The 25,361-nt window shown below is 38.4% G+C and overlaps 1 protein-coding gene across 3 annotated transcripts in view; it reads right to left on the reverse strand.

Annotated features, from left to right (window-relative positions):
• Positions 1–25,361, reverse strand: part of SLC24A2 (solute carrier family 24 member 2) — a 365,867-nt gene that overhangs the window by 136,288 nt on the left and 204,218 nt on the right. For 2 of the 3 annotated variants that reach the window (XM_060199631.1, XM_016193634.2), the window contains exons 3-4: positions 12,085–12,123; positions 9,331–9,439 (exon numbers count right to left, since the gene is read on the reverse strand). In XM_060199631.1, the coding sequence (XP_060055614.1) occupies positions 9,331–9,439; positions 12,085–12,123 (148 nt within the window). The remainder of the gene's footprint in view (positions 1–9,330; positions 9,440–12,084; positions 12,124–25,361) is intronic. The other variant, XM_060199630.1, reaches the window with a different exon arrangement.

The following is a 25,361-nucleotide window of genomic DNA, read 5'->3' on the forward strand; positions in this document are numbered from 1 at the left end:
ACCACTCCATGTAGGGTTAAAAATAATTATATTAGAGATTTAATATCGACTTCCAGAATTATAAGACAAAGGGGTATATAATTCCACACCTTTTCTAGTACCAGAGTTCTGTGTTCAAATCCCTTCCATTGGAAACTGCATTAGTTCTCCCAAGACTACAGATATGGGTTGACTATTATTCCTAGATGATAAGTTTGAGGGTATTTCTTTTATGCAGGATGACTAAACTTGTAGGTCAACAGAAAGCTCTTCAAAAGGGAGAAAGAGAGGAACCATCATATTTCTTCTTTGCAAGTCAACAATTTGAGAAGACAAAATGAATGTTTCTAGGTATAGGAAGAAGGTCAACACATCAGAGCAAAGGGGAACATGTTCAAAGGGTGACCATGGAGCTGTTCTAGAGAGGCAGAGTGCCCAGTGCTGGGTCCTTTGTAAGTAGGGATGGTTACATAGCATGTTTTTGGCCCATGTGATATAAGTGGAAGTCTGCTTCTGGGAACATTAATGTTTTCCTGGTAGGACACAGCTGTTTTGCATTCTTTCTTTTCCTCCTTCCTTTCTAGAATATAGTTATGAGAGGAAAAAAAGACGAGTTAAAGAAGAGTAGCTGGCCACACCTATGGACATCTAATATTTGATAAGGGGGCCCAAAGTATTAAATAGAGGAAGGAGCTGCTCTTCAATAAATGGTGCTGGGAAAACTGGGTTGAAACATGCAGAAGAATGAAACTGAACCACCTTATCTCACCAGAAACAAAAATCAACTCCAAATGAATCAAGGACCTGTATATTAGACCAGAAACAATCAAATACTTAGAGGAAAACATTGGTAGAACACTTTCCCACCTAAACCTCAAGGATATCTTTGATGATACAAACCTAAATGTAAGGAAAACTCAAGCAGAAACAAATCAATGGGACTACATCAAATTGAAAAGCTTCTGCACAGCCGAAGAAACTATCACACAAACAAAGAGACCCCTCACAGAATGGGAGAAGATCTTCACAAGCCATACATTAGACAAGAGACTAATCACCAAAATATAGAGAGAGCTCAGCAAACTTAGCAACAAAAAAGCAAATGACCCCATTCAAAAATGGGCAGAGGATATGAACAGAACATTCACTGCAGAAGAGATCCAAAAGGCTAACAAATACACGAAAAGTTGCTCCAAGTCACTAATTGTCAGAGAAATGCAAATTAAGACAACACTGAGATACCACCTCACCCCTGTGGCATACATCAAAAAGGACAGCAGCAACAAATGCTGGAGAGGCTATGGGGATAGAGGAACCCTTCTGCACTGTTGGTGGGAATGTAAACTGATCTAGCCTTTATGGAGAGCAGTCTGGAGAACTCTCACAAGGCTAGACATGGACCTACCATGTGACCCAGTAATTCTTCTCTTGGGATATAGCCCAAGGACTCCATAACACCCAACCAAAAAGATATTTGTACACATATGTTCATAGTAGCACAATTTGTAATAGCTAAAATCTGGAAGCAACCCAGGTGCCCAACAACAAATGAGTGGCTGAGAAAGCTGTGGTATATATACACAATGGAATACTATGCAGCTATCAAGAACAATGAACCCACCTTCTCTGACCCATCTTGGACAGAGCTAGAAGGAATTATGTTAAGTGAGATAAGACAGAAAGATAAAGCTGAGTATGGGATGATCCCACTCATCAACAGAAGTTGAGAAAGAAGAACAAAAAGGGAAACTCAGAGCAGGATTTGACTGAATCTGGAGTAGGACACCAAAGTAAAAACCCTGGGGTGAGGGTGAGGGTGGATATTTGGCTTCCCAGGGTGGCGGGGGGGGGGCAGTCAGGGGGCTTGTATGGGAAACAGTCTTTTGGTGGTGGGAATGGTGTTTATGTACACTTCTACTAATTTGTAGTCATATAAATCACTAATTAATATGAGAGGGAAAAATTGATTGTATGTCTCAAACTTTTTAAAGCACAGACTGAGTCTTTTTAATACATAGGCTGAGTCTTTGATATGTTGACTCTCTCAACAGCCTAGACCAGGGAGAACAGAACCAACTGGTGGCACAGCTATATACAAATAATGTCAAAGGACATAAATTATGGTGATGTTGGGTATGATACAGCAAATCCTAACAAAGGGATTTTTCAAAGTTAACCCAATTACCAAACAATGTGATTATAACAATAATTATCTATTGTCTTCTTTAACCCTAAGTCAGCAGGAACTTCACATTTCCACTATAGAGCCTATATTTCCCCCAGTCCTGGAACCTTAGGGTGGGGCGCACTTTCCTGTATGCTTTTCTAAATTCATACCAAATAATATTGCATCCATAGATCCCAACCTAATCAATGCAATGAGTACTACCTCAGCATGCTTCACTTCAGACTGTGTCCAGAGACTTCAGCTTCACTACTCGGGTGAGACCTTTCCTTTCATAGTATTCTCTAACTCCATTCCAGGTGGTTCACTTCCTAACAAAGTCCCAAAACCTAGATATAGACTGGTCCCGTGAGATAGAACATATGTTCACATGTACCCATAAACTAGGGCAAAATATATACCGGAAATGCAAAAGTACACAACTGTCTGCAGTGAGTACCCCCCAATACTTCATCTGCACTATTCCACCCTTTAGGTCCAAGATTGTTCAACAATTTGTTTGGCTTTGTATGTTAACTCTCTTATCATCCACCATGTTCCAAATGTCAGTATGATGCCGACCAGACTTCCTTGAACAGACGACCTCGCCTATGTGTTCTGGAGCTCCACTTCCCCAGAGCCCCACCCTACTAGGGAAAGACAGAGGCAGGCTGGGAGTATGGATCGACCAGTCAACACCCATGTTCAGCAGGGAAGCAATTACAGAAGCCAGACCTTCCACTTTCTGCATCCCACAATGACCTTGGTCCATACTCCCAGAGGGATAAAGAATAGGAAAGCTATCAGGGGAGGGGATGGGATACAGAGATCTGGTGGTGAGAATTGTGTGGAGTTGTACCCCTCTTGTCCTATGGTTTTGTTAATGTCTCCTTTTTTAAATAAATAAATTAAAAAAAGAAGACTAGCAAGGGTTATGATTAAAGATACATTCTAGATAGAATATTAAAAAAATAAAAAGCCAGAGTGAATCATGTTGAGTAAAATAAATTCAGAAGGAGAAGGACAAGCACTGGATAATCTCACTCCTAGGTGTGATTGAAGAAACAAAGCAAAGGGCAATACAGGGTGAAATCTCATTGAACTACAGTGCATCAGAACAGATCTAGAGACCCAAAAGGGGCAGGGAGGAGTACTAAGGGGAGAGTGGGTACCTAAGGCCTTAGTGTGGCACAGGATGACAGTTTAGTGAAGGTTAAAATGGACTGACATCTGTCTGAGGGAGACAACTCCCTGGCCCAGTCTTCGTCTTGTTTGGACTAAATCGTTACTCAAGGCAAGCCAACTGTGGCATCTCCACAGTGTGTCTATACACAGTATAGCAATCAACAATCAATAGACAAACCCGTGATGTGTGTCCCTGAAACAAGCTGAGTTAGATTAAAGGTAGTTTCAAATTCTTTGGTATGTTTTTATTGAAATGACTTCCCTATTTAGTGGTCTTTGTGACTTCTTTACTCATATTGAATGGAGCAGAAAGGACAGTCTGGAACTTCCCAGCCTTGGCTCTATGAATCCTTGACATTTCTGCTCTCGGCCTCTTGGAAGGCTTTCTCTAAGAATACTTAGAAACTATGAAGAGAGCCCAACTACATGATAAGATCCTGAGATCACATAGAGAGTCAGAAAACTCCTATGCAGTGCCTTTGAAAGTGCCTGACAGGTGTTTTGAGTGAGGCTTTTAGGATCTTCTCAACTACCCATTAGCTGAATAACACTGAAAATCTCCATTGATACCAACTAGAACAGAAGAATCATCTTGCTGGTACAGTACCTTTACAAATGCGTGAGTGTGAAATCAGAAGCAATATTGATATGATAGTGGTTAGTAAGTCTTGGTGCTTTATTATATACCATAGACGATGAAAACACAAACACTGCTGCATTTTATGACTCAGGTTCAGAAGTCAAATTAACCACCAGTTAAAGCTTTTTAGCAAGGGCACAGTCTTAGAACTTCTAAGACAACATATGAGTAGCAGAGGTAAGACAAAAAAAGTCTTTACAAAGTCATTGGTTCTTGATAATGTTTTCTTTCTTTCCTTTTATTTATTTTAATTTTATTTATTCATTTATTTTTATTTTGATAGGATAGAGAGAAATTGAGAAGGGAAGGGAGCTAGATAGATAGATAGATACATAGATAGATCAAGGGAGACATCTGCAGTAATACTTCACTACTTATGAAGCTTCCCCAGGGGCTTGAACTTGGATTCTTGCTTATGGTAACGTGTGTGCTCAACCAGCTACTCTACCACCCAACTGTGATAATGGCTTCTTCCTTTCTTCTCTCTCCCTCTATTTTATTTATTTATTTCAATGAGAGAGATACAGTGAGAAAAACACATAAAAAAGGAGGGAGGGAGAAAGGAAGGGCAAGGGAGAGAGGGAGAGGGAGAGGGAGAGGGAGAAGGAGAGGGAGAGGGAGAGGGAGAGGGAGAGAGAGAAAGAGAGAGAGAGAGAGAGAGGCCAGAGAACTGCTCAGATGTAGGGATAGCCCCAGTTTCTAAAGGGAGATTGGGGTATTCTGCCCTTCCACTCTAGGAAGACTGGTCCTGAAATGAGTGCAGCCTGCAACGTTCCCAGCTGTGACCATGAGCTGCAAGCTCACACCAATAAGGACTCAGAGGTTGCATAGGCTTTGGTATAATATATATGCCCTGGGTGAGGTGGATGGAAGTAAACAGTTAATTATATCCACAGATTTTTATGTTCAAGAATGGGAGCTACTCACTGCCCTAATCCAACTTTCTAGTCCTTTTCTCTACTCTGACACCATCTTTTCAGACAATATTTTTATCCAACTTCAGGCTAGCTATCAAACTCAAGCAAAAATATCATAATTGTGTGCCCCCAGGACAATGCCTAGCAGGAACTTTCTAGCTTTCTTTTACCCTAAGATCCCTAATCTTATCTGCTCTATTCCTACTTTTTGGTTCCTGTTCATTAACCATTTTGTCTCACTTTATGGCCTGTCACCCTCCAGACACCAAGTTGTAGGTGCTACCATGATTCCATCCTGACTTCTCCGGGCAGATGACTTCACCAGTGTGTCCTGGAGCCTTGCCTCTCCAGAACTCTGGCCCACTAGGGAAAGATAGAAACAGCTGGGGTATGGGTGAATCTGCCAATGCTCACATCTAGTGGAGAAGCAATTACAGAAGCCAGAACTCCTACCTCCTGCTTTCCCAAAACAACCTTGATCCCAAACAACTCCCAGTGGGGGGAGAAGTGATAGGAGGATGAAGATAAGAGGACTCTGAACTCTAGCTCTGTCATCACCAGGAGAGAGAGGAGGAAAAGGAGAGGAACATATGGAGGTAGTAATGTTGTCATGAATGGCTTGGAGGGGAAGAGAGTGTTGGAGCAGGAAAAAAGAAAAACTGAATTGCTCAGATGTGGCTCATCGTAAAGCTGGGGGATTGAACCTGGGATCTCAGAGCTTCAGTCATGAAAGTCCTTTTGAATAACCATTATATTGTCTCCTCAGCCCTCTTTATCTTTTTGAAGACAGAGAATGAGAGGCAGAAAGAGTGAAAGAGACCAAAACACCAAAGCTTCCCTCAATACAACTGGAGGCCGGGCTGGAACTTGGGTCATGAACTTGGCAAACAGTAGTTAAATAATAGTTTCAAATGAAATTGAGAACTTCTCTTTGTGAACAATTATTGTACACCATAGAATGTCAATGTCCTACTCAGCTAGGTGAATGCCAGGAACATCAGAGAAGTGTCATTTAGAGCAATAGAGAAGCTGCAGTGTTCAGGCTGTCAACTTGGTGATGTAACCAGCATGCTCTATATTGTTAAAAGGTGACAGTTTGGCACAGAGATGTGTGAATTCAAGTGATTAGATGCAAGCTAAAAGAGAGATGACTATTTCTGAGAGCTGTGGGTTAATTTTGGGGGGCTGTTCTTGGAGTGGAAAATGATTTTGAATTTTGGGGGAAAAATACCAGAGCAATCTGTTTTCTTGGCTGCATGCTATGGAGCAATTTAAAAGCATTTGAAATGCTTTCCATATTTTCTAATCATTCAAGCCCAGAACTGATTATGGCTCTCAGCACTCTCTCAGACTTATGCCATTGGATTACTCCAAGTCTTAGGGCAAGGTTTCACCTTGAAAGTAGGTGTTTAGATTCAGAAAACACATCTTGAGGCAGGAAGAACAAATGCTTTAATTGCAGCTCCACTCTGTAAGAGTCAGGTGTTATGGAAAATCACTGGGGGCCCAACTCAAGAGAAATCCCAGATTCACTTTTTCTTATCTCACAGAAACAAAATAGAACCTACCCACCAGACAGAGAAACACAAAGCAAGCCTTACTGAAAACATGAACTCTGCCAAACAAACAGAAAATTTAAATGGTTGAGACCTTCAGACAAGGATGAACAACACACACACACACACACACACACATACACACACACACACACACACCCATAAAACATCTTCTTCTCTGGAAGGAAGAACAAGAAATTAGTAATTGTGGTTTCTTCTGGGAAAATTAGGGCTCTGGAGAAAATTGAGGCAGATAATGGAAAAAACTAATTTTTTTTCTCCAAAACCTTTCAAATATTTTGAGACTTTTAAAAATCATGATCTGGGTGGGGGCGCAGAACTTTGATATATATTATAATATATATATATATATGTATATATATATATATATATATAATATGTTAACTTCCTAGTCCTTATAGCAATCCTCTATGTAGGCACCGTAATCATATCTTATTCTGATTTTGTCTTATCCTGATTTTACAGATGAGGAGAGTGAGGTACAGAGAGGCTAAGGAAGTCACAAAGCCAGTGAGTGCAGGGAGAAATCTAACTCTAGAGTGTCTGCTCTAAAAAGTCTCTTCTCTTAATTACTACGTAATACTGCCTTGCCAAAAATAAAATAATTTCAGCTGCCTGTCTATAATCCAATTGGAGCATATAAAAATTCTTTTCTCATACAGCCCTCCAAAGCAATGGGGTAGAGGAGATGGTGGCTTAAAATAACCAAGATAAAATTCTGAGCCTGTGGGGTCTTTTTAGGAGTCTTTGGAAACATGTTACTATCAAATAAAAAACATGAGTTTGGCCAATTGGCTTAATTGGCCTGAGATTTAGCAGCTACTATGAGTCAGGTCCTCTGCTAGGCCTGGAGAATAGATGGTGAATAAATTGAGTCTGTGCTCTCTAGAAACTTACTGTATCCTATGAGAGACAGCCAGTAAACAACCACACAAATTGCAATGTGAACTTTCAAGAAAAATAAGAGTACACTGAGAGATAAAAAATGGGGGGAAGTGAAGTTGATCTATACTGGCTTGATAGGCAATAGCATTTATACACACACACACACACACACACACACACACACACACACACACCACACTTTATTTAATTTAATTAATTAATTTCATTTGGCCAGGCCACTTCTATGCTCTGGCTTATGGTGGTGTGGGGATTGAACTTGAACCCCTTGGTCCCTCAGGCATGAAAGACATTTTACATAACCAGCTCTATACAGAAAGATGAAGAAAAGACAGGAGTGTATCAGGAGTAAGGGGGAGATGGTGATTGGAATAGCCCCTGTGAAGGATAGAGAAGTACTTGTTTGAGTAGAGAGAGCAAAAAGAGTCAAACTGAGTTTGAAAAAAGAGAGATCACATATAGACCATAGTACACACTTCACTATTTTCCTAAAATCCATGGAAAGACTGAAATCTATAAGTAGGAGTGACACAATTTTATCTTCTGCTTAAGAAAAGTTGCTGTGCTTTTAATAAAATGGCAGTAGAGAGAGAAGTAAATAAGTTTTTTTTCCCCCTCCAGGGTTATTGATGGGGCTCCATGCATGGACTACGAATCCACTACTCCTGGTAGCCATTTTTTTCCATTTTGTTGTTGTTATTGATATAGTATATTATTGTTATTGCTGTTGTTATTGGATAAGATAGAATAGGGAGAAATTGAGAGAGGAAGGGAAGACAGAGAGGGGGAGAGAAAGACACCTGCAGACCTGCTTCACTGCTTGTGAAGTGACCCCCCCCAGGGTGGGGAGCCAGGGGCTTTACCCAGGGTCCTTGCATGGGTCCTTGTGCTTGGCACCATGTGTGCCCCGCCTAGCCCCCAATAGATGAGTCTTAAGATCTATTTTGGTGGTCCACCATTTTAAAAAATTAGAATTATATTGTTGGTTGCAAAGCCATTATGAAATTTAAGTTCACAGGTGTGAAAATGTTTTGTCAACTGCAGAGTGATAGTTAAAAGCAACTATTCTTACAGATGAAACCAAGCTTTGCAGAAGACTAACTTGCTCAAAGTGATACAGCTGCTTAGTGGCTGGGAGGAAGTTTATCCGAGACTAGCTCACCTTCTCTGTGGGTGTGTGTTCAGGGAAAGAAAGAGAAGGTCAGTGACCAGGTCCAAGTCTCCTCTCAAATTATCCCCTGGGTAAGTAAAGTAATGCTATTAATGGTGTCTCTGGCAAAGTACCATAAAGCAGGGCTCCTTGAGGAATATGGTGATGCAATGGCTCATATGATCACCACTAAAGATGAAGCAGGCCATTTGAGTCTCTAATGTTGGATCCTAAGCAGTTATCCTCAAAGGGACTCTCCGCTTAGAAGCTTATACCTGCGTGCCCCCCCCCCCCACCTTTCAACTGTCAAAGAATCAGTACAATATTAGTGTTCTGCAGTGAAAATTATTAATTATACTTAATCATCTTATTCATATTATTTCTTAAGTCACGGAGTCTCTCTCTGTCTTTCTCTGTCTCTAAGATGTACAATTTACTTTTACATACAACTTCATTTTGAAACTTAGGAAGGATGTTTAAAGAGAAATGCCACTCTAGCTGAAAGGAAGAGGAACCTTTTTTTTCTTCTCTGTCTTATAACAAACTGAATTTACACTGGAGATATATAAAAAAAAAAAGAATCTGCACATGGACTTACAGATTCTACTCCTAGTACATTGATCTCTAATAGTGAATGCAGCTGTTACAGTTAAAGCATGCCAAGAGGTTGGGGCTTCTGCTGACAGGGGCTAAATAAACACAAGGACAACACATAGCAGGCTTGTAGGGCAGCAGTGTGAATGCTCTGTGAAGAGAACCCTCTTTACATCTTCCTTTCCCCTAAATGAGCTCCCAAACTAAACTTTGATGTTTACCTTCGGCGAGTGGGTCCAGCGTATGTATCATGAGCTGAAAGATGCTGTTCCTCATGAGGCTGTTGTGGAGGGAAGCAGAACTTCCACCTCGCTGGAGACGTGGCTTTGCCTGAGCAGAGAGATCAGACGAAGATGCTGTTAGTTTTTCTTATTAAATGAATTAAAATGTGCTCAGTGCTTGTCAGTGTGCATTCAGCTTCACTTGTGCTAGTTTATCTCATTTTCAAAGTGAGTGTTAGGAGACTTGGTGAAAACTGGTGATTGTCAGTGGAAGGGGAGGGGCATAGAACTTTGGTGGTGGGTAAGGATATGGATATGGTGTGGAACTATTTCTGGTAGTCTTTTGTCTTGTAAACTACTATCAATCACAATTTATTTTTTCAAATGGCTTGGAAAAAAACCAACAAAGTGAAACTTATGAGCCAAATAATGTTATTATTCCCTTTAGACCATCAAGGAAGCTTGGCCTCCTGAATGAAATGAGGTATTCAAGTCACACAGACAATAAGTGGAGCAAAGAGAATGGATCTCAGCTTCGCTTCTTTCAAAAAGAACAACAACAAAAAATTGCTTTCTGAGCCAGAAGGTAGTCTCTAGAATGTGGTCTATTTATTAGTAAAATTTGGGGGTATATAGTCAATATACCTATATATCTATATCTATCTGTATCTAGCTATATCTAATTCACACATACTAAAACTAAAAGCATATATATATACACACAAACACACACATATGTGTAAGTACATGTATATATCTGTTATAAAACATTCATAAAATTAGATTGGTAAAGGATAATATAGAAAGTATATAATAGAGGTACTAATATTTTATTCTTCCCAAAGGAACATCTGACATGTCTGGGGTACCTTATCTCTACCCTGTGTTAAGTGAGATTTGAGGAGAGAGTATTTTCTATTCTGAATCTACAAAGGTTTTCAGAATTTAAGCAGCTTTCCTTTTGCATAAAGTGCTATGAAGGCAATCCTTTATACCAGCAAATGAAACTCAAAGGTGTGGGGAAGAATAAACTTGTAGAGATGAGATTACCAACAAACTTTCTTTTAAAAGAAGGAATAATAACAATAAAAATCCCAAGTCTTCTTTTTGTCAGGTCTTTTTTTTTTTTTTTTTCTTGAATAGGTACTCCTCCCATTTTGATTGATGGTGTTCTGGTTATCACAAAGGGAAATGCTCCAGAGGCAGCTAAGCTTTGTAGATAAGCAGACTTAAGAGAGAAGGCAATAATACCAAATGGTTTTTTGTTCTTTGTATAAACTATGGTGGTTATTGGTGTGTGTGTGTGTGTGTGTACACACAATGGTGTGAGCTTGTGTGTGTGTGTGTACAAAGAACTCTGGTGGAGGATGTGGTGACTCACATGCTCTATGTGTGGATATGAAATTATACCCCTGAAATCTTATAATTTTTTAAAACAATGTTATATCACTGATAATAATAAAAAGAAAGAGGGTGACAATAGTATGAGGGAATTACTATACTTAGATGAAACTCTTAATCCAAAACATCAATATGAAAAATTATTGGGGTCAGTTACCTTAGATCACCAAGTCTTCACACTAAATAAATATGATTACATAGGATAATTTTTCTGAACTACTGTTCATAGGTCCATTATTTTATTCAACAGTTTATTAACAGTCATGGTCCACATCTCTAGAAAGAAACTTAAATTCTATAGTAAACTTGAATTTCTTAGTGTAGTTTTACTGCAGGTGACATTCTATTTGAAATTAGATTCGCATCTTTACAGGATTTGGGAGACTTAGAGGGTATTATTGATGTCTCTTTGGTAAATGAGATCATGAGGGGTTCAGGGGACTTTAGGTCTGCATCAGTAGTAGATCTAGAATGCTCTGTGGGCTCTAAATGAAGTGTCAGAAGTCCTGTCTCTGAGCACTACAAGGGTAAGGATGAAATCATATTAATTTTCATTTCTAGTCCTATCCATCTTAAAAATCTGTATAATTTTTAATGAATTATGTTATTTGATTCAGATGATTATGGCTCAAAATATTTTAGGGGCAAAGTTAAGAGACTTGAGTAGACTTGAAATGTAATCACTGTTTGACAGCTGAAAAGAAAATTTTTCCAAGGTCATTTCTTTGTCATGCTGTAAAATATAAAATGTGATGTGTTAATTGGAACTGTAAAATGTGTTTGTTGTTAACAATTTGTTATAACTATTTATTCTATGGTTCTTATTCTAGAAAACTGAAAGAGCTATGCTGTAGGGATCTTCATTAGTAAAGGATTATGACAATAGATGAGCTTATAAACATTTGTTTGGACATTATGTACATATTGAATGTAGAGGTCTCATGCAGTGCTTCTTTTGACAGAATCAAAAGAAATTTCCAAATAAAATGTAGGTGCATGCAGATATACAAAGAAAAAAAATATATCAAGCATTAAATCCCACACTGTCTCCAAATAACAGCTCAACATCCCTTGGAATGCAATTTGGAAATCTCACTCTTTTAACTCCTACAAAAGTTCATGCCAAATCCAAGTGAGAACTCCTATTTTTCTTTTTGGAACCCAGTTACAGAAAAAATTAGTCAGTAAAGAATTCAGCTAATGCCCATTGTGGAGCAGAGTATACACATATACAAGTAGATCCAACCATTTAAATATTCCAAGGGAGACGGTGATTTGTTGAGCAACAGAACTCCTCCCCCACCTCTTCCCACAGGCACATGAACAGGCACAGACAGGGCCACTGCTTCCTACCGGTAGGGCCTGTTCATCCTTGTCCCTGGCTGTAGATGACTGCATAAGAGAAAAGGCAAAAACAAAAGACAGAGAAATAAATAAATGACAGACCACATAGATGTTTACATTTAATAACAATCATCAGCATAGGGAAAGATTTGTGGGTTTAATTCTGCTCCTGAGAAGAAATAAACCAGTACAGGAGACCAAGGGTGTACTTTCCTAGTCAAAACATAAAGGCTTATTTAGGCACACAGTATATTCTCCTGAAGACTCAAATTGGAATGGCCAACCTAAATGCCCAACAACAGAGGAGAATTTAATTGATTACAGCCATATGTGCAGTGGAATATCATGAGTTCATTAAAATTAAAAAAATAATGTAGGCATACTGTTAAATGAGAAAAACTTAAATATTATTTACTATTTCATTTTGTAAAAGAAAAGAAGTTAATAATATTTATAATAATAATTATTATATATAATAATATAATATTATATTAATTACAATTATAATATTGTATATATAATAATAATTATAAAGTTTTCTGAGAATTTCCTTAAGACATTGAAATTATTTTCAAAATCATGAGTACATCCCTGTGGAAAATTCCAAATGCACTTATTTGTACACTGAAATAAAATTTACAACTTCATCTTGATGTTATTTCCTTAAAACTTTAAATTAAGGGAGTCAGTGGTAACACAGCAGGTTAAGCGCACATAGCGCGAAGCGCAAGGACTGGTGTCAGGATCCCGGTTTGAGCCCCGGCTCCCCACCTGCAGGGGAGTCGCTTCACAGGCGGTGAAGCAGGTCTGCAGGTGTCTATCTTTCTCGCCTCCTCTCTGTCTTCCCCTCCTCTCTCCATTTTCCTTTGTCCTACCCAACAATGACATCAATAACTACAACAATAACAACAACAATAATAAAACAAGGGCAACAAAAGGGAAAATAAATAAATAAATATTTCAAAAAACCTTTAAATTAAAAGTTCAAGGAAGGAAACATTTTTAGTATCTGTTTCATGTCTAATCAACATAAATGGATAATGTTCAGTATTTGTTTTTATAGATTCAGAAACTTCACATATCATATTTTTACCTTTTGCTTGTTTTCATTTATTTTATTTTATATATTTTTACCACAGCACTACTCAGCTGTAGTTTATAGTGATGCCTGGGATTGCACCTGGGACTTCATAACCTCAGACATAAAAGTATTTTGCATAACTTCTGTGCTTTTCTACTATGTTATTGGTTTTAAAATTAACAATATTAAAAATTCAAGTGGAGTTTTTAAAAATATTAAAATATATAAAAGGATCTGAGTTAAAGTTCCTGGTCTCCACCTTCAGAGGGAAGATTTCATGATTGGTGAAGCAATGCCACAAGTACCTCATTACTCTCTGTTTCTATCAGAAAAAGAAAGAAAAAGAAACAGTGACCATCAGGATTAGTGGATTTATCTCACAGACACTAAGTCCAAGCAATAATTCCAATGGAAAAAAAAAGAATAAGTAGAATAAAAATAAACAATAGATTTGGATACTGATATTATGATAAGGAGGAAAGGATTAAAATACTAGTTCTGATTTTGAGTTCTTCCACATTTCCTTAGACATTATGTGTAAAATATATATTTCCCTTTCTCTTTTGGTAGATGATGAGAGACAGAGTGAAAAAGAGATAGACAGAGACAGAGAGACACCATAACACTGTTCCACTGCTCATGAAGCTTCCCCACTATAAGTGAGAACTAGGACCTTGAACCTGGGTCCTCACACATGGTAACATGTGAGCTCTACTGAATAAGTCACCAACTGGCCCTTGTGCAATATATTTTTAAAAATATATTTATCATTTTGTCCTGCTTTATACCTTATTGCATTTCAGCCACCAAGTAGTAGATGCTTCTACAATTTCATCCAGAGCTCCCTGGGCAGATGACATCACCAATGTGTCCCAGAACCTCACTTCTTCAGAGCCCTACCCCACTAGAGAAAGATAGAAACAGGCTGTGGGTATGGATTGACCTGCCAATGCCCATGTTCAGTGGAGAAACAATAAAAGAAGCCAGACCTTCTAGCTTCTGAACTCCATAAAGGATTTCGGTCCATATTCCCAGAAGGGTAAATGTTAGGGTAAGATGACCAGAGAAGCCTCTAAAGTCCAATTAAGAGGGGGTAAAAAAAAAAGGATACTCAGAAGTAGTAATAAGTGTAGGTGTGACTTAGGAAGAGAAGACAGGACCATAGAAACAATGGGAATATATATTTATTTATTTATAGAAATAATACTCAACCCGTATCTGTAATCTGGGGAGAACTAATGCAGTTTCCAATGGTGGGAATGGGAACAAAGAACTCTGGTGGTGGGAAAGGTATGGAATTATACCCCTGTTATCATAATTTTGTAAATCAATATTAAATCACTAATAAAAAGTTGTATTTATTTATTTATCATGAGAAAAAGAGGAGAGAGGATAAGAGCTCTGATCAACTCTGGCATAAGGTGGTGCCAGAGATTAAAACACTGTTAACTATTAAAATTGGGAATACTGCTAAAAGAGTATAAGAGATGTGAAAATTAACTAAGGTAGCTAACTCTTCACATAGTAATGTGAAATCAATACACAATATTTAAATTGATAAAGCAACTTGAAACTTTGAAGGCAAAAAAGAAAGCAGATTCAATTTGTAATGATCATGGTTTTTAATTTAGTGGCATGATTTCTCTTTTTTTATTTTGAATCTCAACATTTTACTTTAAATTTTGTTAGTGATTTAATATTGATATACAAAATTACATGTCAACAGGGGTATAGTTCCACACCATTCTCACCAAAAGAGTTCTGAATCTTCAGTCTCTCCACTGCAAGCCACCAGAGTTCCTCCAAAGTTGTAGACATGGGCCAACCACCATCTCTACAACTATGTGTCTACATTTATACATAATTGTCCCTTTTATTCTCCTGATCCAATCCTCTCTTCCCCTCCAAGCCATTCATGACAAAATTACTACCTCCGTATGTTCCTTCCTTTTCCTCCTCTCTCTCCTGGTGATGACGGAGCTAGAGTTCAGAGTCCTCTTATCTTCATCCTCCTATCACTTCTCCCCAACTGGGAGTATGGATCAAGGTTGTTTTGGGAGAGCAGAAGGTAGAAGTTCTGGCTTCTGTAATTGCTTCTCCACTGGATGTGGGCGTTGGCAGGTTCACCCATACCCGAGCTGTTTCTATCTTTCCCTAGTGGGCCAGAGTTCTGGAGAGGCAAGGCTCCAGGACACACTGGTGAAGTCATCTGCCCGGAGAAGTCAGGATGGAATCATGGTAGCACCTACAACTTGGTGTCTGGAGGGTGGCAGGCCATAAAGTGAGACAAACTGGTTAATGAACAGGAACCAAAAAGTAGGAATAGAGCAGATGAGATTAGGGATCTTAGGGTAAAAGAAAGCTAGAAAGTCCATGGTAGGCACGTTCCTAGGGGCAGTGGTATGGTTTCTTTAAGCTTTATTTTACTCACAAATTCAAGTATTTCATTCTAGAAACATCTATTAAGTTAAGAAAATTTGACTAAAATATAAAGGGTTGGTCAATGGTTAAGATGGAATGCAACTCAGAAAAGGGGCTACCAGAGTTCTACCAACATGCCTCAACTTGAGATGAACATTCAGTCTTCAATAGAACATAGGTAGCACCCTTTGATTTTTTCAGTGTTGTACAGGTGACCTGTGAAATTCTCCTGCTGTCTTTGCCACTTCACCCAACTAGGAGTTCATACAGCAAGAAGAAATTGGATGCCTTGGTTTTTTTTTCTTCTCAGTTATGTATCTAACAGCACAAATAAGAAAATATCCCTGACCTTCTGGTTCTCAGAAATATGCTTGGGGAACTGGAGTGGACCAGAAATTGTCCTTTGATTTCCCTTTTTTCACTAAAAGGCACTGTATGATCCTGTTTCTTTCTGGCAGGTCCTTTCATTTTTCTCTTATTCCACATCAGACAGCTCAACACATGGCCCCATAGCCTACAGAATAATCCCCAAGGGAAATTATCCAGTGCAGTAAGCTCAGCCTTTGGACATACATCAAGATTAACTGTTGGAGCACGCCTTTGCAGTTAGCAAATTTACACCTTGTGGCTAAATAGGAAACACATAATTATAGGCTGGGATGGATATCACAGCAATACCAATAAATATGAAGGAACAGGATGAAACCGAGAAGAGAAAATAGTACCCTTTTGATTAAAAAATTATATTTAAAGAAAATACTAGAGGAAAAAAGAAAAAAAATTCATTCCAGTCTTGGTCTGAAAGAAAACACACACACACACATGACTTTCTCTTTCTTTCATAAGCACAGAAGATCACAAGATAAAATAAATGGAAAAAAATTGTACAGTACATAGATTCTACAAAGAAAAAATTGAGTACAAAGAGAAGTCTGAAATCCTTTACAAAATGTCCTGCTACTTAATGTCTGCTGACACCACTAGTATTCTTTCTCATGTCATTTGTAGATATGAATATACATCAGGTTACAGCATGTAAATTTAGGTCTACACACAAATAGCAGCTGAGGTTATTAAAACACTCCTTCTAATTTTCTTGTATGTAGCTCCACTACAAAAGAGATGAGAAATGTGACATGCAGCATCAATTGCTTATTTCCAGGGGCTCACCCACATTTACCAATAATTCCTGATGTTCACCTGACTTGGACTCTCTCTAACTGCATTGTGAAGCAGCCATACAGCCACTGAAATGTGCAGTTGATCATGCTAAGAATTAAATTATAAGGAGGTTTTAATTACACTAGAAATAACTAATGAAAGTGGCAGAGAAATTATTTGAATATCTATAGGTTATGTTTAATAGGCTTGTAATGTTTATAACGACTTTATTATTTAGCCAACTGTCTGGGTTTCTGGGTTGCCCAAGGTGTTGTGAATTTATTTTCAGGGCCGTTGAAGACCTGACATGTTAATTCTAACCCACAGGGTGTTACAGAAAGCAACCTGTCAAAAGAAGACTAACAGGTCTCGGCAGTGGTATACCTTGTAGAGCATACACACTGCTATATGTAAGAACGTGGGCTTAAGACCCAGTTCCTACCTGCAACAATGAAGCAGTGCTGCAGATGTCTGTTTTTAATCTCTCCCTCTTAGTTTTTCCCTTTCTCTGTTTCTCTCTGTATCTATCAAAAAATTAATTAATTAATTAATTAATAAAAAAGGAGACTGTGGAACTAAACACTATAATTTTGTAATCTTCTAACATACTATTAATAAATAAAACAATAACAAATGAAAATAAGAAGTCTAACATGACTTTAAGGATTAATCATGACAGTCTTACTATGTATTTTGCTTTTTTAATCTCTTAATTTTACTTTAGTTTTATACTTGCTGAGGCATCATTCCTGTATGATTGCACTGTTTCTGTTAGACATTTTCTCCCTTCAATTTCAGACACCACAGAAAGATCAAGAAGTAGAGAGACAAAGAATGAGAAGGAGAGATGCCATAGTACTACTCTGCCATTCATAGAGCTTCTCTTGGTACCATGCATAGTGCTCAAATGTCATATAGGGGCATGCACTATGGTCCTCAAGTATAGTAAAGTGTATGCTCTACTGGGTAAGCTATCTTTCTGGTTCCAACCTTCCTAATTTTATTTTATTTGTTTGTTCTACTAGAGCACTGCTCAGCTCTGGCTTATGGTGGTATAGGGGACTAAACCTGCAACCTCAGAGCCTCAGGCATGAGATTCTGTTTGCATAACCATTATGCTATCCCCTGTGCCCTTGTAATTTTAAACACACCAAATACAATAGCTTGGTTTATACCAATTTAAAAAAATCATAAAATGCATGGCAAAGGGATTCAGTCTGAGGCTTCTGATGTACTAATGTCTACACCCCCCTCATTTTTCAGAGTAGCACATTCACCAAAAATATAAGAAATATATCTTTAACTTAAAAAAATTGTAATTTAACCCTTTAGTTAAACTGATCACCCTCCTAATTACTACAAATAGTTGAGTAATTGAACAACTAGAATGAAGGCATTAGAACCGGCTGTTCTCCCTGGTGGAAGCCCCAAATTGGGGGACTGGGGGCCGGGTGGCGGTGCATATGGCTAAGCACACATATTACCAAGCACACCATGTGAGCCACCACTCAGGCCCAGAAATATAGCATTTAGACAGTTAATTTGCATAATTCTCTTCATTATGAAATATTAGGGATAGTAGAAAGAAATTTCATAAGGATAGAAATCCCCAAAAAATGGATGAGGTAGAAGAGAATTTGCTTAGAGACAATTAGGTAACATTATGTTTGCCTTTGAAGTCATTGCAAAAGGAAAAAATAAAATAGCAAGAGAAGTGATGTTGTATAATTATTAAGAAAATAGAATCCAGCTTACTTAGACTCATTTTCTGATTTCTTTTGGTCACTTCTTAGCTGTGAAACCTGGACAAGTTACTTACTCTCTCTGTGCTTTAGTTTCTTCTGTAAAAAGGAGGTAACAATAGCAATAAAAATATAAAGAGATCACAAAATTCAGCAGCAATAACAACAACAATAAAAACAAGCAAACAAACTCATCCAAAAGTGGAGAGGATGTGGTACAGAATATTCACCAAAGAAGAGATCCAAATGGCCAACAGACATATGAACAAATGCTCAAATTCACTAATTTTCAGAAAAATGCAAATAAAGACAATGAGATGCCACTTCATTTCTGTGCAAATGTCATATATCAGAAAGAACTGTAACAACAAATATTGGAGAGGTTGTAGGGGTAAAGGAATCCTTTACATGGTTCCGAATGTAAATTGGCCTAACCCCTGTAGAAAATAGTATGAAGAACTACCCAGCATGCTAGAAATGGACCTACCTTATAATATGACAATTATTCTCCTGGGGATATATACCAAGGAAACAAACACCAATACAAAGAGATTTGTGTATACCTATGTTCATAGCAGCACACTTTGTAACAGCACAAACTTGGAAGCCACCCAGGTATGCAACAACAGATGAGTAACTAAAAAACTACTTAGCTGTTAAAAATTATGATATCACCTTCTTCACCTTATCTTGGATGAAGCTTGAAGAAATCATATTAAATGAGATAAGACAAAAAAGATAAGGATGGAGGAACTTAAGGTGAAAACAAAAACAGTAAGGGGAAACACAAAGTAAAACTTGGACTAGATTTAGTGTATTGCACTAAGGTCAAGGCAAAGATATCTGGGGAAGGAAGGCAGGGATGGTCTGGGTGGGTGGCAGTGGGGAGGGGGCTTTATCATCCTGGTGCATGATGGTGTAAAAGAACCTAAGTTGAGGGGTAAGAGTATTTTACAGACACCTGTCTTGGTGAGGTGAAATGAGAAATTATACCCATGTGTCAACAATTGTACTGTAAACCATTAACTTTCCAGTAACATGGTACAAACAAGAAATTATTTCAGAGGGCCATTGTAAGGGGTGAACGTTATTAAAGGTACTACTACTTAAATCAATGCTTGGTATCTAGTAAGCACTATGTATTAGCTCTATTTACATTAACTATTAACATTGGGAGCAACAAGGGAGAGTAGTGACCAGTTATGGCTAAAATAGGCTTACTTTTAGTCAGGGTTATAATCAGTATTTGTGATTAGGATGGCCTCTATTGGGAAACAAGAAAATTCCACTTATTAGGATGGTGAGAAGTGGTCTGTTCAGGAAACTAGAATGTAGCTATCTGGGCACGTGCTAGGTTAGGCGCTGATGGAAGAGATGACACAACAAATTATATTTCATTGATGTGGCTTCTGGTTACACCCTTGTCCCAAGAATCATCACTGTCTACAGGATACAGGGGTGGTAAGGACAGACTGACGTTTCATATCTCATATACCAAGTGGGCCTGGTTTTGATCACAAAGCTATAGAGGTGTAAAAACAGTCATAAATAGATCCAAAGCCTACACCAAAAACTCCCCCGGTGCTCCCCCCCCCCACATACCAGGCTTCTGGTCAACACTTCTCACTTGGTAAAAGGTTGGTGAGCAAAAATGAGATATATGTGAATCAGAAAAGTCATAGACCTACTCATGAGCTGGCTTTCTGTCAGAGCCATTTCTGTCTCTGGATGGCATTCGAGATTAGATGCTCTCTGAATCCAGGAAGCCAGGCTGAAGAGGGGTGATTTGTGAACATATTCAGTGTGAGTACTTGGGTAACATGGGCATCTGTTGAAAGTCATAATTTGGATAAAGTGTGAAATAAAATCTCATCAAAACTTGGGGGAAAGAAAGCTTACTCGATGAGAGTGTAGTTACTCATTACATCTGCTGTGTTCCACTTTCAAATTGCTAGGGAACATGCTCAGCAAGGCAATGCTCAGCAAGGCAAGAGTTACTTCAGGATGCAGAACTCAACTATCCTGACAAATGAAAATCTTCACAAATGTATATAATCACTATCTCTAAACCCACTGGTAATGTATAATTATCAGAAACACACTGAGCAAGATATAGATTTTTAATATAAAAATAAAAAATAAGTCTTAACTTTTTTTCTCTACAGCTCAAATAATTGTCTTGTACACACCACTGGAATATTAGTGAAAGCTTCTGAAAAGGAAGTTTATCTAGTAAGGAGATGGTTACCAGGACCTAGATGGTGAGTAAATACGAATATGCTGGCCAGAGGGCACAGACTTGTAATTATAAGAGAAAGAAGTTTTGGGGCTATAATGTACATGATACTGACACTAGCTGATAACACTGTATTGTAAGATAATAGAGTTTAAATGGTTTCACCAAAAAAAGAGATGGTAAGTATGCGATGGGTATGTTAGTTTTCACTATGATAGTAACTATTTTGCTATACATATCAAATCAACATGCTGTGTACTTTAAATTTACATTAGGGGGCCAGGCAGTGGTGTACCTGATAAAGAGCACAAGTTACCATGTGTAAGAACCTGGGTTCAAACCCCCAGTCTCCACCTGCATTGGTGAAGCAGTGGTGAGTGTCTCTTTCCTAATTTATGGACGACCCCCCCCCCCCCCGCCTCTCAATTTCTCTTTGTTCTATCAAATAGAAGATAGGAAAATGACTACTAGAAACAGTGGATTTTTTGTGCAGGCACCGAACCCTAGAAATAGCCCTAGTGGTAAAAACAAACATAAACTTAGAGTACATGTCAATTATTTCTAAACAAACTTGGAGAAAAGGAAGACAGGAATTTTAAATGCCTCTCAGATTTGATAAGCCCTGCTGGGTACAACTGCACCCCAACTGGCCCCCTCAGTGCCCCAAATTGTGTATACTTGAAGATTCTTGAGAATTGGATTTTCTTCATGACTTTCATGGTCTCTAAAGTGGCTATTTAAAAGGCAACCAGGTGGCAAGGGAGAATGAAGCCGCTCAGGCAGAGGGAGGGCTGTGCTTTCCTTTGTCAGCAACCAAAGCTCCTCAATTGCTTGTTCCATCAGCTAAATTTATAGTGATGATGATTACTTACATCTACTCTTTAGAGTCCCACATGTAATAATTTTTTATTAAGTAGGTACATAAAAGACAGAAGTGCCTGTTTTATAAAAGAAAAAGAGGGAAGGAGGAGGAGGGAGGGAGAGGAAGGAAGGGAGGAAGGGAGGGATGGAGGGAGGGAAGGAGGGAGAGAGAGAGAGAGAGAGAGAGAGAGAGAGAGAGAGAAGTACCAGGCTGTTCTTATACTCAGATTCTAACCTGTGTTAATTCATTTTATCTAGAAATTAATAACCCAACTACCCCGATCATCTTTTGCCTGCTCTCTGCAAAACCCAGATGTTAGTAATGCATTTTGCTGTATTATTTGATCAATTCTCACAACTGCTAATGAACCATTCTGATATGCCAATCAAACACAATCTGCTAATGGTGTTCTGGCATTAGTCACACAAATTTCCTTTGACTAGTTAAGAATCCCAAATACATTCATCTATTAAATCTGGACTGACTTACTTCATTTAAGGAAAGAGTATCTTAAAATGATGTGTATTTTAAAGGAAAGTCTAGTAAATGCTGGTGTTGGACAAACCAGAGTAGCTTTTCACAAATCCTAACATATCCCAACCAAAATGGATAATATTTATTAAAAGCCTTGTATATGCCAACTGTTTTATGTATGGCATCTCATTTAATTTTTCACATTAAGCAGAATTATAATCATTCCCAGTTACTCTAATACATGAGATCCCTGAGGCTAATGAAGGTTGGACAATTTGTCTGAGACCAAGTAGCCAATTAGTGACAAGAGCTGGGATATGAACACAGACAGTAGGACTCCAGAACTTCTCTAAGTGCTGGGAAATAAGAAAATGAATTTTCTTCTTGCACCAGCCCATGGGAAGGAGATGCTAAGAATTGCAAATGCAGAAAACAAAAGTTAATGTATAGTGAGAAGTATTTATGAATTCTGACTTCCAATGGGGGCCAGAAATAGTTGCCAAATGACTGTGAATGTAGAATGGCAGGTCTTATTTGTGTTCAGTCGGTAAAGAAAAAATAAAATGAGTTGGTATCTGGAAACAAAATACAGAGGCTATTTTCTTGTCTGTTATGTTTTTTAGCAATTTTATTTGGGCTTACCTCAAATTGTAATAAATCATTATTATTTATGTCTCTTCAAGGTCATGGAGACACTTTATGACATTCACAATGACAAAAGCTGAAGTAACATTGCAAGTTAACTCATTCACATATCAAGTGGACTTGTATTAAGTTCATAGCACAATAGTAGGTAGAAAAAAATGAAGTCCTCTGGTGGTCCCATTTATCACTGTGGCCAGAAAGTAGTCACTACTTGAAAACTGTGAGTAATTTTCAATTTATTTTTGACACTGGAAGGAGTAATGCTGCTACTTTGTTTTAAGGAAAATACAACTCAAACAGGAAATAAACATATTCTCAGTGCCTGAAGCATCAACTGGAGACTCTGAATAGCAAGTTCTGAAAAAAATTTCAGTCATTTAATATTTATGTGGTAGTATTTATTGGACAGTTGCTATGTGACAGGCATTCTTCTAGGTTCTAGGGATATAGATGTGACCCAAAAGAACATAAAGGTCTGAATTCATGAATTTTACATGCCAGAATATGTTATATAAAAAAATAAGAGGCAGTAGTAAGATCACTTAAAATTAAGTGCTACATTTAGGGATATACTTAAATGTGTACTTGCCCTCATTTTTATAATCATACTTGACTATTAATTAATAAATCCTGGATTTAGCATACATTCTGGTTTGGAGAAAAGTTAGATAAGTAGGGAGTCAGGTGGTAGTGCAGTGGGTTAAGCGCACATAGCGTGAAGTGCAAAGACCAGCGTAAGGATCCCGGTTCAAGCCCCCTGCTCCCTACCTGCAGGGGAGTGAGTTCACAGGTGGTGAAGCAGGTCTGCAGGTGTCTGTCTTTCTCTCCCCCTCTCTGTCTTCCCCTCCTCTCTCCATTTCTCTCTGTCCTAACAATGACAACATCAATAACAAAAATAATAATAACTATAACAACAATTAAAGACAACAAGGGCAACAAAAGGGAAAACAAATAAATAAAAAAATTTTAAAAAGAAATATAAAAAAGCTAGGTAAGTTTATAAATAAAGAGGATGACTTTGTCTATAAATTATAAACTCAACATGTAACAAAGGATTGAATACAATTGGACATGACTTAATTTTTGACAATATCATTGGCAAAAAAGTTTCTTGTCAGTATTTTCAAAAAGCTTCACGGCCGAAATGCCCATCAACAGATAACTGTATAAAAAAGTTATGGGGTATATATTTAATGGAATACTACTCTTCAATAAAAAAAAAATGATGGTATTATGCCCTTTGGGCAAAATGGATGGAACTGGGTATGATTATGCTTAGTAAAATGTACAGAGGTAGATGTTGCAGCTTTGACAGTCAGCCAATGGAGTCAACAAGGAAGAACTTTATTAACGTTATTGAGCCACAGAAAGAGCTCATGCTCATGCTCAGAAAGAATTCTGGGCTCCGAACAAAGGGACAGTGAAGCTTCTACAGGGGCCTGCAGACCTGAGAGCAGGAAGCCTACTCACAGAAGCAGAGGTGGCAAGGTTAAGGTGGGACTTATACCCATTGCTCAGGGTCTGGTTGCTGTAGTTACTGTTACGGGTACTTTTATCTTTTCCTGCATAGCTGTGTCTGGGAAAGTTTAGCCTCAGGATTTAAAAGCATCAGGATAAGATATACCAGTGGGGTGAGGAGTAATGTTTCTCAAGGTCTCCTGTTATCTGGGACTTCTCTCCTTCCTACAATTTGGTTAGTTAACTCTTTCTTTGCCATGCATTCTCTTTGCCACTTCCAAGACAACTATTGGATGGTTTATTTATGTATTGCAAGAAGAACTCTTTTGCAAGGTATGTGACTTACCAATACTTTTTTTTTTCTTTTTCCCCTCCAGGGTTATTGCTGGGCTTGGTGCCTGCACTATGAATCCACCGCTCCTGGAGGCCATTTTTCCCCCCTTTTTGTTGCTCTTGTTACTGTGGCCTCATTGTGGTTATTATTGCCATTGTTGATGTTCATTGTTGGATAGGACAGAAAGGAATGGAGAGAGGAGGGGAAGACAGAGAGGGAGAGAAAGACAGACACCTGCAGACCTGCTTCACCGACTGTGAAGCGACTCCCCTGCAGGTGGGGAGCTGGGGGCTCGAACCAGGATCCTTACACCAGTCCCTGCGCTTTGCACCACATGCGCTTAACCCACTGCGCCACCGCCCGACCCCCCACAAATACTTTCTTTTGGGGCCGGGTGGTGGTGCACCTGGTTAAGAGCACATGGCATGAGATGCAAGGATTTGGGTTGGAGCTCCTCCCCACCCCAGCTGCAGGGCTTTGGTGAAGCAGGTTTGCAGGTGTCTTTTTCTCTCCCTAACTCCCTCTCCTCTATCAATTTCTCTCGGTCCTATCCAATACAATGGGAAAAATGGCTACCAGGTGCGTCAGATTTATAGTGCTGGCACCAAGCCCCAGTGATAACCCTAGAAAGAGAAAAAAATCATATGTATATGTATTCTTTTCATTTGTCCCTTTATCCTTATAACATAATCTTTCATAGAGCACATAGTTTAAATTTTTATGATGTCCAATTAATAATTTTTTTTTCTGGATCAGTTTTTGGTAACAAGCCTCTGAATTCCTTGCCTGGTTCTAGGTTATAAAGGTTTTATTCTATTTTCTCAAAAGTTTTTTTGTTTGATGCTTCATATTTCACTTAGTGGTCCATTTTG

Source organism: Erinaceus europaeus, chromosome 10 (genome assembly GCF_950295315.1).
Source record: "Erinaceus europaeus chromosome 10, mEriEur2.1, whole genome shotgun sequence".
In the NCBI taxonomy this organism is placed as follows: Eukaryota; Metazoa; Chordata; class Mammalia; order Eulipotyphla; family Erinaceidae; genus Erinaceus; species Erinaceus europaeus.